Source organism: Somniosus microcephalus, chromosome 16 (genome assembly GCF_052327205.1).
Source record: "Somniosus microcephalus isolate GS21.2 chromosome 16, FLI_Smic_1.0, whole genome shotgun sequence".
In the NCBI taxonomy this organism is placed as follows: Eukaryota; Metazoa; Chordata; class Chondrichthyes; order Squaliformes; family Somniosidae; genus Somniosus; species Somniosus microcephalus.
This window is the reverse complement of record NC_141002.1, coordinates 74,607,171-74,622,062: the sequence shown is the minus strand read 5'-3', so window position 1 is coordinate 74,622,062 and position 14,892 is coordinate 74,607,171. Positions and strand designations below refer to the sequence as shown.

The 14,892-nt window shown below is 41.8% G+C and overlaps 1 protein-coding gene and 1 long non-coding RNA gene across 7 annotated transcripts in view; one reads left to right on the top strand and one right to left on the bottom strand.

The window, feature by feature from the left end:
* LOC147106289 (uncharacterized) overlaps positions 1–14,892 on the top strand; it is a 313,882-nt gene that overhangs the window by 156,431 nt on the left and 142,559 nt on the right. The gene's annotated exons all lie outside the window — the stretch shown is intronic.
* ptprq (protein tyrosine phosphatase receptor type Q) overlaps positions 1–14,892 on the bottom strand; it is a 278,107-nt gene that overhangs the window by 120,736 nt on the left and 142,479 nt on the right. The window contains 3 exon segments of the mRNA XM_086009276.1: positions 6,464–6,624; positions 7,115–7,235; positions 11,369–11,470. Coding sequence (XP_085865402.1) covers positions 6,464–6,624; positions 7,115–7,235; positions 11,369–11,470 — 384 coding nt within the window.

The window sequence follows — 14,892 nt, the reverse complement described above, 5'->3', positions numbered from 1 at the left end:
TTTAAGGACAAAGCATGCAGGCAATGCGGAAAGATGGGACACATTGCACGTGTATGCAGATCTGGAAAGAAATCCGCTGACAGTAAAAAGGTCAATAAGGAAAAGTACAGGAAGGTACAAATGATGACGGACAGTAGCTCCGAAGACCAGAAGAGCGATAGCGACTCCGGAAACAAGAGACTAAGCTGTCTCAAATTACATAATGTAATTGCCAAAGAAGATTACCAGACCATTTGGGTTACCCTCACGATAGCGGGGTCCCCAGTCAAAATGGAGCTAGATACAGGATCAGCTCTGACCGTCATGAGTCGACGGGATTACAAGCGGCTATTTCCGCATATACCTTTGAAAGACACATCCATTGTCTTGAAGACATATACGGGGCAGAAAGTATACCCCAGAGGGAAAATAAGGGTGCCTGTTGTATACAACGGCAAGGAAATACAGAAGTTGTATTTATACGTTCTGCAAGATGGTGGTCCACCGTTGTTGGGACGTGAATGGATCAGAAAGATACGTTTAGACTGGCACTCCATTCAGGCACTGACGGTGACCAGTAAGAAAAAAAACGATGATGACGTCATACCTGGACGATTAAAACTAATCTTGGCTAACGCCAAAGAAGTGTTTCAACAGGAACTAGGAACCCTGAAAGGCGCCACCGCCTCAATAAAAGTGGAAGATGCGGCAATTCACAAGTTTTTTAAGGCAAGGCCGGTGCCATATGCAATTCGTCCAGCCGTCGAGGCAGAGCTGGAGAATTTGGAAAAAGCAGGCATGTTATCCAAGGTAGATTGTAGCGAGTGGGCAACACCCATCGTCCCGGTCATGAAGAAAACGTTGAATAATGATAAATTTGAAGAACAGAGAAAAGTTCGCATCTGTGGGGACTTCAATGTGACTGTAAACCCGGTTCTTCACACAGTACAGTATCCTCTTCCGAGGATAGAAGATATTTTCGCCTCACTATCCGGAGGGAAACGTTTCACCAAAATTGACTTAGCACAGGCATATCTACAGATGGAGGTTGAGGAGGCCTCTAAAAAGTATCTCACGATAAACACACACAAAGGCCTGTACCAGTACAATCGACTGGTTTTCGGAGTGGCATCAGCTCCGGCTATCTGGCAAACAGCTATGGAGCAAGTCCTGCAAGGGATTCCGGGGACTCAATGCTACCTAGACAACATCCTTGTAACAGGAGAAAACGACAACGAGCACCTTGCCAACTTGGAGCAGGTGCTCACGAGGCTGAGAGAACGGGGCCTACGAGCAAATCGCCCCAAATGCGAATTTTTCCAGAAACAAATATCATATTGTGGCCATGTCATTAACGAAGAAGGGTTGCATAAGTCACCTGAAAAAATTGAAGCGGTCGTAAAGGCCCCAGCGCCTGAAAATGTCTCACAATTAAGGTCCTTCCTGGGATTAGTAAATTACTATCATAAATTTTTACCAAACTTGTCGACGGTTCTGCACCCACTTAACGCACTGCTGCAAACGGGAGTAGTTTGGAAATGGAGCGAAGACTGTAAACGTGCCTTCCATAAATGCAAAGGCTTGATCACGTCCAGGGAAGTGTTGGCTCATTACAACCCATCACTGCCAATCAGACTGGCGTGCGATGCATCCCCTTACGGCGTGGGAGCGGTATTATTGCATAGATTCCTTGATGGCTCAGAGCGGCCGATAGCTTTTGCGTCACGCTCATTGAACTCAGCTGAGCGTAACTATGCCCAGATCGACAGGGAGGCACTCAGCCTGGTGTGGGGGGTGAAGAAATTCAACCATTACCTACACGGACAAAAGTTTACCTTGTTGACTGACCATCAACCCCTCGTCTCCATATTCAACCCTAAAAAGGGCGTTCTCATTATGACAGCGCAAAGGCTAGGGGCACACCAATATGACATAGAATACAAAGGAACAAAACAGCATGGGAATGCTGACGGGTTATCGCGCCTACCATTGCCAACGGTGGAAGAGGCGCCTACAGTGGACCCAGTGGAGATATTCCACTCGACCATAGTGGAATGTCTACCGGTGACAAATTCTACCATTGAAAAGGAAACGCGAAATGACCCGACTCTCTCACGAGTCTACGATTTAACGGTGAAGGGATGGCCAGCACATGGCGAACCACTGTTGCCAGCATTCTCGCAAAGAAGAGAACAGCTGTCAGTGTGCCGAGGAACCTTGATGTGTGGATCCAGAGTGGTGATTCCACCCAAACTCAAGGATAGAGTGCTAAAGGAGCTTCACGAGGGGCATCTGGGTGGAGTGAAAATGAAGAACTTAGCCAGAGCGTTGTGTGGTGGCCAGGTATCGATGGAAACATCGAAGAAATGACCAAGAGCTGTCTAGGATGCCAGAAGGTCCAAAACGCCCCACCACAAGCCCCTCTACATCCATGGGAGTGGCCCTCATCTCCATGGCAAAGGGTACATATCGACTTTGCTGGTCCATTTATGGACTCAATGTTCTTAATCGCGGTGGATGCACACTCCAAGTGGCTGGAGGTAATAAAGATGTCCTCCACCACCACGGAAAAAACCATCACAGTATTAAGGACCATATTCGCCAGGAATGGGCTGCCTGAACAGATCTGTTCTGATAATGGACCGCAATTTGTATCCGAAGAATTCAGGAAGTTCTTAAAAAACAATGGGGTTAAGCACTACACGTCTGCCCCATAACATCCCGCCACCAATGGATTGGCTGAAAGGTTTCTCCAGACCTTCAAGAAGGCCATAAAGGCCATGGGTAATGAAGACATAAATCTACAACATATGGTAGATAACTTCTTGTTTGCGTACAGGAATGCAACACATGTGGTTACAAACCAAACCCCCGCCATGATGTTTTTCAATAGAAGACTAAGATGCCGGCTGGATTTGGTCAAGCCAAACATCAGAAGGGACATAGGGAACCGGCAATTTCAAAGCATGAAGGAAAGGCCAACTAGAACCTTCCAGATAGGTCAACCAGTTTTGGCCCGGGACTACCGTACTGAGAAATGGCAGCCTGGAACTATTTGCACACGACTAGGACTGCTGATGTATACCGTGGACATTGGAGAAAGCATAATAAGGCGCCATGCTGACCAGATCATAGAGTCATCCGAAAAAGGACAACCTACACCACAACTCTATACGCCTAGTGATGAAGCAGAGATACCCATAGTATCTACCTCCGATCCGGTGATACTGGAACCAGATGAACCTGACACTAACATTGAAGCCGAATCAACCTTGCCAAAAGAACCTACTACACCACCGAGGCGTTATCTGGACCGAGTCAGGAAACCTCCAGAGAGACTGAATTTGTAATGGATTAACTTCAGCAAATGTGTATATTATTGTTCTTGTAAAAATGTTATTTAATGATTACTTAAAATGTTATGCACTATTTATCTAAAAGGGGAGGAATTGTAGTGTATGTACCTTTAAGAGGAACTATGTTTTTGAAGCCCCTGTATACTGTAGTACCAGTAGTGACCACTCGGGTATATAAGCCTGTGTAGCGTCTTGTGTTGTTAGTTCACCTCCAGACTTTGTTCAGTAAACACTTGTTAAATCAACTCCTGCATTCCGTGTCTCCATTAACACACGGATCTAACAATATGATGTAAATAAGGTAGCCAAATCTAGTGGGAGGATATAAGATTGGGAAGTCTCTAAAAGATAGCAAAAAATAACTAAAAGATTGATTAAGAAAGGGAAGATAGATTATGAAAGTAAATTAGCAAAAAATATAAAAACAGATAGCAAGAGTTTCTATAGTTATATAAAAAGAAAAAGGGTGGCTAAAGTAAATGTTGGTCCCTTAGAAGTTGAGACAGGGAAATTAATGGTGTAAAATATGGAGATGGCAAAAACGCTGAACAAATATTTTGTATCAGTCTTTACAGTAGAGGACACTAAGAATATCCCAACACTGGACAAACAGGGGGCTCTAGGGGGGGAGGAGCTAAATACGATTAAAATCACTAAGGAAGTGGTACTCGGTAAAATAATGGGACTTAAAGCGGATAAATCCCCTGGACCTGATGGCTTACATCCTAGGGTCTTGAGGGAAGTGGCGGTAGGGATTGTGGATGCATTGGTAATAATTTTCCAAAACTCCCTGGACTCAGCAAAGGTCCCGGCAGATTGGAAAACTGCTAATGTAACACCCTTATTTAAAAAGGGTAGTAGACAGAAGGCTGGAAACTATAGACCAGTTAGCCTAACATCTGTGGTTGGTAAAATTTTAGAGTCCATTATTAAGGAGACAGTAACGGGACATTTCGATAAACATAATTTAATAGGACAAAGTCAGCATGGTTTTACGAAGGGGAAGTCATGTTTGACAAATTTGCTTGAGTTCTTTGAGGACGTAACATACAGGGTGGATAAAGGGGAACCAGTGGATGTAGTGTATTTAGACTTCCAAAAGGCATTTGACAAGGTGCCACATAAAAGATTATTGCTCAAGATTTAAAAAATCACGGGATTGGGGGTAATATTCTGGCATGGGTGGAGGATTGGCTATCTAATAGAAAGTAGAGAGTTGGGATAAATGGTTCATTCTCAGGCTGGCAATCAGTAACTAGTGGTATTCCGCAGGGGTCAGTGCTGGGACCCCAACTCTTTACAATCTATATTAACGATTTGGAGGAAGGGACCGAGTGTAACATATCAAAGTTTGCAGATGATACAAAGATGGGAGGGAAAGTAGTGAGTGAGGAGGACATAACAAACTTGCAAAGGGACATAGGCAGGCTAAGTAAGTGGGCAAAGATTTGGCAGATGGAATACAATACTGGAAAGTGTGAGGTTATGCACTTTGGCAGGAAAAATCATAGAGCAAGTTATTATCTTAATGGCAAGAAACTGGAAAGTACTGCAGTACAAAGGGATCTGGGGGTCCTGGTGCACGAAACACAAAAAGTTAGTATGCAGGTGCAGCAGGTGATCAAGAAGGCCAATGGAATGTTGGCTTTTATTGCTAGGGGGATGGAATATAAAAACAGGGAGGTATTGCTGCAGTTGTACAAGGTATTGGTGAGACCACACCTGGAATACTGCATACAGTTTTGGTGTCCATACTTAAGAAAAGACATACTTGCTCTCGAGGCAGTACAAAGAAGGTTCACTCGGTTAATCCCGGGGATGAGGGGGTTGATATATGAGGAGAGGTTGAGTAGATTGGGACTCTACTCATTGGAGTTCAGAAGAATGAGAGGCGATCTTATTGAAACATTTAAGATTGTGAAGGGGCTTGATCGGGTGAATGCGGTGAGGATGTTTCCAATGATGGGTGAAACTAGAACTAGGGGGCATAATCTTAGAATAAGGGGCTGCTCTTTCAAAACTGAGATGAGGAGAAACTTCTTCACTCAGAGGGTGGTAGGTCTGTGGAATTTGCTGCCCCAGAGAGCTGTGGAAGGTACATCATTAAATAAATTTAAAACAGAAATAGACAATTTCCTAGAAGTAAGGGGAATTAGGGGTTACGGGGAGCGGGTAGGAAATCGGACATGAGGCTAGGTTCGGATCGGTCATGGCCCTGTGGGTGGCGGAGCGGGCCTGTGTAGCCTGGTCCTGCTCCTACTTCTTGTGTTCTAATTCTGTGTTAGATTTCAGGAGATGGTTCTATTCACAGGGATTAGTGGTGACCTCGGGAACAGGCTGCCAGCTAGGAGTCCTTCAAGAGTAAATTGGGCCTGTTCCTGGCTGGGGTGGAGATCACCTCTTACAGAAGGTAAGTACTGCAGGAAATACAGGGACAGAGTGATCTCCTGGACGAGTTTCGATCGCCTAGATGGGTCGGAGAGGAATTTCCCAGATTTTTTCTCCCAAATTGGCCATTGGGTTTTTTTTATCTGGTTTTTCGCCTTTCCCGGGAGATCACATGGGTTCGGGTGGGATGGAGAGTGAAAGTAGATTTGAGGTTAGGATCAGATCAGCCATGATCTTATTGAATGGCGGAGCAGGCTCGAGGGGCCGATTGGCCTACTCCTGCTCCTATTTCTTATGTTCTTATGTTCTTATGAGAAACTGGTTCCACTAGCAGAAGGGTGGTAACCAGAAGACACATATTTATTTATATATAATTGGCAAAAGAACCGGAGGCGACATGAGGAAAAAAAAATTACACAGCGAATTATGAAGATGTGGAATGCACTGCCTGAAAGGATGGTGGAAGTAGATTCAACAGTAACTTTCAAAAGGGAATTGGCTAAATACTTGAAATGAAAAAAATGCAGGGCTATGGGGAGGAGCAGGACAGTAAGACTAATTGGATAGCTCTTTCAAAGAGCCACTAACACTATGGGCCAAATGGTCTCCTTCTGTGCGGTATCATTCTGTGATTCTATGAATACAGAGAATGTATTAGTTCATATGTTTCTGTAACAATTACTCATCAATAATGCTAATATTTTTATACTTATGTAAGTTTCAAAAGTCAGAATACTTACAACTCTCAGATGTTCGAAATGTAATGTTATTACTTTTCATTCCATTATCACCAAATTTAGTATTTGCTGTTACAAAAGCATGGTATTCAGTATTATTTCCCAAGTCTTTCAGCAGTACAGATGTTCCGGTCTCATTTATAATTAGTTGCGTTGCTGCACTCCTGTAAGAAAGTAATGCAAGAAAGTGAAAATAATCTACATTATTTCATATCACAAGATCACAGGATAATTACAGGACATTGAGCTAATCTTAATTTATCCATGCAGAAAGAACCTACAGTTCCCCTCCACTGCCGAATCCAACTGTGTCTTAAATAATCCTATTTTTTTCCCACTCCAGTCTTCTATCCAGAAGTCCATTCCATGTACTGATCACTCTTTGTATGAAGAACAACTTTATGATATCAGTCCTAAATTTACCTGTCACTAGTTGGAATATATTGTGTCCTCTGCCCTACTCACACAATTTAATTTGAAGTAATTCTGCAGATTTACCTTTTCCACCTTATTACAGGATAAAAGTCCATTTGAAAAATGTAAATATTTTTGCTAAGATTAATTCTACAATAAATGGTTTAAAATGCCATGGATACAATTTGCTATAAATTAAAATTTACTGTTAAAGTTAACAACCAATTTATTAAATCTTACCAAATATGGACTGTGTAGTACAGAATCACTCCATTTGGTTCCAAGGGAGGCTCCCATGACAGATGTACAGTGGTAGAAGACAACTTTTTTGATGTGAGTGATTGTGGAGGCGAGCCAGGAACTATGGATTGTGGGTAAAAAGATAGAGTATGTGAATGTTGACTCGTACCACGTGGATGGAATACCAACAATTTGCATTTTTGATGTAATTATGTCCATTTTAAATCAAAAATTGAGTACTGTCAAATCATAAAACTAAGTTAACGATGATTTAGTTTCTGTCAACATGATACAGGGAAGTTTCACATCTGTTACTGTAACACCACAAAACCAAATAGGTGCCATATCAAAGATTTAGACTCAGTGAGCTATGCATCCCATATTGCACTGAATGAATTTTAATGTTAGCTAACCTTTTCTGAAAATCATTTCAAATAACAGCAAATTTGGTATTACACAATATTAGCCATGTAATTGAAGGCTTAACTTCTGCACTGGAGTATGTAGTCAAGCCTCTGGAGTGGGAACCCGCACAACCTTCTGACTCGAAGGCAAGAGTGCTATCACTGAGCCACTGGCACCTACCACTGAGCCACTGGATACAAGCAACTATGCTGGATACATGCTCTCGAGCATATTGCAAAGCCCCTTCTGCTCCATCAAGGAATTGATAGCCCCAAGGGGGCCAAATTGGTCAATGACAATAGTGCAAAACAGGCTGATTGCAAATTGGCAGTCATTTTTACACTATGCCCAATTTTCTTTTCTAGTAACTTCCTCCACATTTTAATATATCGCCTTGCAGCATTGGTGCACATATGGGAGACCCCAGGTTGTGATGGAAACTATAGTACTGCCATTATGGGGCAGAAACCTGGCAGAAATGGGTCTCACCCAGAATCCACCTCAAAAAATACTAGTACTCTCATTCTAAGCCACAAATTTGCCAAAAATAGCTAAAATCTCTATTACTTTTATACTAAGCCTATGATTCTTACATTCTATTTAATTCATTTTCTGATTCTGAATCCATTCTGGCCCAATAGAAAAAGTTGCCATGCACATACAGATCACTGCTACATCTTTATTTAACCAAGTAATCATGTCAAGTGTGGTTTTTTTAATTCATATATGGGATGTGGGCACTGCTGGCAAGGCCAGCATTTATTGCCCATCCCTAATTGCCCTTGAGAAGGTGGTGGTGAGCCGCCTTCTTGAACTGCTGCAGTCTGTGTGATGAAGGTACTCCCACAGTGCTGTTCGGGAGGGAGATCTATGATTTTGACCCAGTGACAATGAAGAAACGGCGATATATTTCCAAGTCAGGATGGTGTGTGACTTGGAGGGGAACTTGGAGGTTCCCATGAACCTGCTTCCCTTGTCCTTCTATTGCGGGTGTAGGATTCGCAAAAATCCAGGAAAATACAGTCTACATTGTAAAACCCCTGAAATGGCCACATTTTATGAACACAAGATGGAGTTGGCAGATCACATGACTCATTTCAGAAGGACATACCACTGCAGTATCTTAAAGAAACCTGAGTCACCACCGATTAGAAGATTCCAGAACTGACTGCAATTGATATGATAAAATGGTTACAGTAGTAACGAAGTCAAAACAAAAGTATTTACACCTCAAGGTGTGTTAATTGTTAGCAAAACGCAAACCCATCTCTGAAATCGCAGAGCACAGACAAAACCTATTATCTGTACCAAACTCAGAGGGACACAGGACAGATCCCATTAGTTTCATTTACAAGACATTAAAATAAAGTACCCGCTTTTGTCAAAGCCCATTACTTTAACAAAAGAAAACCCCTGATTTGGTGCCAAGATAAGGGCAAGAAAACAGTATAACTGTTGGGGGAAAAGAGACATTCAAAAAGGGAAAAGACAAACAGTTTCACACAGACACGAGGTCAAAGGCAGAGCGTGGAGAGGTTCGATTACGGTTCGAGGAGCACGGAGGGCCTACAAGTTCGAGCAGGTTCAGGAGCCGGTCCCATAAGGAAGATTGGAGATCCCGGACGATACAGGAGCACCAAGGTCAAGGACAGTTTTAAAACCCTGGTGAGCATAGAGGCCCAACTCCACCTAGCTGATCTAGTTGAGGTATACTTTAGACGGGAGGGTTTTTAATATTAAGGGCTTTGTAATTCGGGAGTGTTATTCATCCTTCGTTGTGCCGTGCGCTTTCTCCACCCCCGTTTTTATTATATCGCTGATCTAGAATTGATGTATTATGATAGTCAAAGTAACTCTTGTGTGTTAAGTTTTAGTTCCCATTGAGAGGCATGTTCATGATTTTTGTCTGCATTGTTTCTTCATTCTCTATGTTTTATTCTCCTTAAAAATAAAGATACCTTTGATTTAAAACTTACCTTGTCTCACCTGATCCATTTGTCTTCCGAGTCACAAGTTGGGCCAACACATCAAGGTGGTCTGGCAATAAGCCCAGTGTCTAGAACCGGTGAGGGGGGAGTGCTTCGGAACCGCTCACGAGCAGTGTGAAATCAAAAACCGATCTCGCACACCACAAGCTCGTTAAAACGACCCCTTACAGAATGGCGACCCAGATGGGACACTGGCTACAGAACCCTTGTGTGGTGGACAAAGACTCGGGTGAGACAGATGTTATGGAGGACAGGTTATCCTCCTACGTGTGTGGCAAAGTAAATGTAGCAAAAAAATGGGTATATGACCTGTTAGGAGCCGAGCGTCCCTTAAAGGCAGCGCCCAGTGGACGGCTAGTAAAGAGCACCGCAAGGGCATTGAAAAAGCGGTGTGGCTTATGTGCTATAAAAAGCAGGTTCTGGTACTGGACCACGCGGTGGCCAGTAAGGAAACCAAAATTAAGCATTTGTCCCGCACACCACAAGCTCGTTAAAACGACCCCTTACAGGGTTTGGGAGGTACCGTCGAAGAAGCCTTGGCGAGTTGCTGCAGTGCATCTTGTAGATGGTACACACTGCAGTCACGGTACGCCGGTGGTGGAGGGAGTGAATGTTTAAGGTGTGGATGGGGTGCCAATCAAGCGGGCTGCTTTGTCCTGGAAGGTGTCGAGCTTCTTGAGTGTTGTTGGAGCTGCACTCATCCAGGCAAGTGGAGAGTATTCCATCACACTCCTTACTTGTACCTTGTAGATGGTGGAAAGGCTTTGGGGTGTCAGGAGGTGAGACACTCGCCGCAGAATACCTAGCCTCTGACCTGCTCTTGTTGCCACAGTATTTATGTGGCTGGTCCAGTTAAGTTTCTGGTCAATGGTGACCCCCAGGATGTTGATGGTGGGGGATTCGGCGATGGTAATACCGTTGAATGTCAAGGGGAGGTGGTTAGGCTCTCACTTGTTGGAGATAGTCATTACCTGGCACTTCTGTGGCACAAATGTTACCTGCCTCTTATCAGCCCAAGCCTGAACGTCGTCCAGGTCTTATTGCATGCAGGCATGGACTGCTTCTTTATCTGAGGTGTTGTGAATGACACTGAACACAGTGCAGTCATCAGCGAACATCCCCATTTCTGACCTGATGTTGGAGGGAAGGTCATTGATGAAGCAGCTGAAGATGATTGGGCCTAGGACACTGCCCTGAGGAACTCCTGCAGCGATGTCCTAGGGCTGTGATGATTGGCCTTCAACCACCACAACCATCTTCCTTTGTGCTAGTTATGACTCCAGCCAGTGGAGCGTTCCCCCCCCCCCCCGATTCCCAATGACTTCAGTTTTGCAAGGGCTCCTTGATGTCACACTCGGTCAAATGCTGCCTTGGTGTCAAGGGCAGTCACTCTTACCTCAAGTGTTGTCAAATATCACATTCTGTTGTGTAATTTTGGGTGTGTAATCTTGACCTGAAACCAGCTATCAGCTACACTGTAACGAGATGGTGTACAAACCAAATGGAAATTAGCACCTTGCAGCTATTCCGTTTGTTTCAGATTCCCCACAGTTCAATAAGATTTGTTATAGTTGTTGCACAGCCGATTTCAAAACATCAGATTTCAAAGCTGCTCCCGTTTCAAAAGTGATAAAAGTGAAAGATTCAATTATATGAAAAGTGGTTTTTATCCTTATGATTAACAACATAACATAAAAGATAATGTGGTTTAAAAGTATTGTACTGGTATTCTAAAAAAAACAAATCGTTCAAAAAAATAAATGTATCAAAATGATAACACTGTCCCATTAACTCACAGGTTCCATATATTTTGTTGCAATAGCTGGACAGTAATATTTGATAGTTTTGCAGTTATGCTTACCACCTTCGCTACTTAAAATGTACACTGGTTGGCTTTGAATTCCTTCACCCTTGCTAGTACTTGCAGATATTTTTAAGGAGTACTTTTCATTCGCTTTTAAACCTGTAAAATGTGAATGCAGAAAATATTTTTCATTTAGAATTCTCTGTACATACTTAGTAAGAATAATTAGTACATAAAGATCTATAATGTCATGAAATATATTTAGTTGACAATAAAATTTAGTTGCAATACATGCTATTGTGATCTATCAATGGGGTAAGATCAGAGTGTAGTAGACTTGTTCCATGTGGTAACACCATTGCTGCTGTGGAAAGTAAGGGAACTCTTGTTTTAAACTTTACTACTTAGGGTAGATATGGGGGTAAGAATTCCACTGATTTCCATATTATAAATGTATTTGTTAAAATTTCCTCTGTTCAGAATTTCCAATGAAATCATAATCAATCCCTAATGGAGCGCATTTATGATTTCACTGGAAAGAACTATAGGAAGTTTCATGAACATATTTATGATATCACAACTCAGTGACCAGAGGAATTCTTGCCCCAAGGTGATTTTGCACTATATATGAGTTTTCAAAGAGGCAGAAGTTAATTGCATATATGCAGCACCCTGTGTCATCTAATAAGCCACTTCACTCAGAATGGCTGCCCCATACCTATCCCCAGTTTTTACCTGTGATAGAATGGACATCTCTCAATGTGTGTACACTAGATGGTACATCACACATTCAGAATCTCCAGTGATACTCACTAATCCTGTTCTTATTAAGAGAGTTTATCTTGTTAGGCACATAGTCCTATAAACAATTATTCAAATACAAATCAAGAAAAGATCTAATATTACTACCTGGCATCAAAAACAAAACTCTCACAAGGAGTAATCTGTCTTACATTTTTAAGCTGTACATCCCATATTGATTTATTGAGAGTTATGAGAACAAGGAACCAGTTTAGAAAAGTTCACAGCCTTAATACAAAAGTTACATACCACTATCTTCTGCACTTTTATACATTCAATTGTCAGTGACAACATAGTTTAGGGCTGATTTTAACTCCGGGGAGGTGGGGTGATAGACGGTACACCCCCCGCTTCAGCTACCGCACCTCCGATTCCCACCTTGAGTTAAAATCAGGGCTAAGTTTTCTTTTCAGACCTGGAATTAGTAAATTTAAGGAACAAGATTTTGAAGTATGCCCACAGCACTGAAAGAAGACCATAGTACATGGGAGTTTTTGTCTGAAACCATAGGAATAGCGGCCAGTGGGTTTGGAGAATCGCAGGCTGGGCAAAGAATGCAAAAATATAGGAAATTCATGTACTGTCCCAAGTAGTGTGGGTTGTCCTTCCCAACAAAAATCTGTGCATGTTTCTTCACTACAGCGGTTACTAGTATGTCCAGGGCCTGATCATAAAATAGCCTTTTTTAACTTGGTGCTCAGCCATTACGCACAAATATTGTGCAGTCCACAGCTGCATTAACAACTTTGATATTTATAATGGTTATGTGCCTCATTAACTATTTGAGAAATGTTAGAAGCTCATTAATGAGGTGCGTTATGACTCTCTGCTTTTTCTCGTTTCTGCTAACAAAATGGCACACTCAGGAATCGCTTATGTCTAAGCTGTGTGTAACTGTGATTTCATTAATGTAGATTAAAAATGGACATTTCTCCAATTTTTATTGGACAGTATTTCAATTATGTGCTATAACATAAGTGACCAAAATATTACAGTGTATATTTAATTTTATTACTGGTTCACAAAAAAATATTTCACAAGCTAATTTGTGCAAATGTTCTTGTGAATTAAATATGCATAAAGTAGTAATGGAATACGATGTTATTTTTGTGATGTAATACGCCAAACTTCAGAGCCACATACATTTTAAAACCATTAAAATAAGAAAAAACATCCAGTTTTATGATTCACCTGATTATTAATTATTTTTATGATGGTGTGTATCGTGATTTGTAGACATAGCAAATGACAGAGATCTCTGAATTATTCAAAAGTAAACCATCAGTTGAGGTCTGGCAGCATAACTCAATGCACCACAATTAAGTCTGATTTATGAATAGTTTAGGTTTCAGAAAATGACTGCTACTAAGACATGCAAGTAATTTATTCCATACCTTGTTTTTTTTTTAGCATTACCTAATTTTCCCTTATACAGCTCTTACAGGAACCACTCACCATTTGTTATCATACAACCTATTTGCTTTGGACCACATAATATTTCATTGAAATGTGGGGGTGTTTTTGGGGAGGGAGGGGGAGGAACAAAATAGGCTGGTTAGGTTTGTTTATACCAGTATTAACTGGAAAGCAGTGGTTTCAGTGACCTTAATGGTAATTGTTGGAGGTGCCGTCTTTCAGATGAGATGTTAAACCGAGGCCCCATCTGCTCCCTCAGATGGACATAAAAGATCCCATGGCACTATTTCGAAGAACTGCAGGGGAGTTATCCCTGGTGTCCTGGCCAATATTTATCCCTCAACCAACATAACAAAAACAGATTATCTGGTCATTATCACATTGCTGTTTGTCGGAGTTTGCTGTGCTCAAATTGGCTGCCGCGTTGCCCACATTACAACAGTAACTACACTCCAAACATACTTCATTGGCTGTAAAGCGCTTTGAGACATCCGGTGGTCGTGAAAGGTGCTATATAAATGCAATTTTTTCTCTCTTTTCTTTATATAAAAGCAAGTCTTTTTCTTTTTAATTTGAACCTAACCCGCCCGGTGGGAAACTGATTGGATCGGCCGACCATCATACATGGAAAGTAAAATCACGTGGGGTAAAACCGATCAGCCAATCTGATCCAGTCAGTTTCCCACCAGGCAATTTAAGTTAAAATTACCCCCCTTGTTTATTTTTCTTACAAGACTGCTTTCTAAGATTCATGTGACAGGTACATGATTGTTGGAGTGAGAGGGGAACAACAGTATATTTCTTGCAATTTCTACCAAGTTCTATCTAATATTCTCCACTTTACCCACTTTGACATGGAGCATCCCGTTCAGTGGACTGATAAAATTCACCCAAGCATTGGGAGGTAAGCCCAAGTGGTAGGAATCTACTGGATTTCAACCCATGGTTATCAGATTTTAGGTAAGTACACAACTAAATGCCATATATTTTGAACAAAATTTAACACTTTTGTAAGCAGTTTTGAGATATTTAAAAGAGCACCATCTAAATGACAGAGTCTTTGACAAACCTTTTTTTCATTTGTTTGCCAAGCCACAACGTGATGACATAAATCCTAACAAAACCTCAAGCGGCAATGCATTGAAAGGGGAAAATTTGGATCAATACTTGCAACGGAAAAACACCGTTTTCGGGCGAATCAGAAAATCATCCAATTTGCCAGCTTGCGAAACTTGCATATCATGGCTGCTTCTTTCAGTATATGTTCCAATTAAACAGACAGTTGAGAGATTTGCAATTCAAATCAAAATGTTACTTGTGCACAATGTCATCATAACAAAAAGGATGTTTGGTTTTTCTGGTCT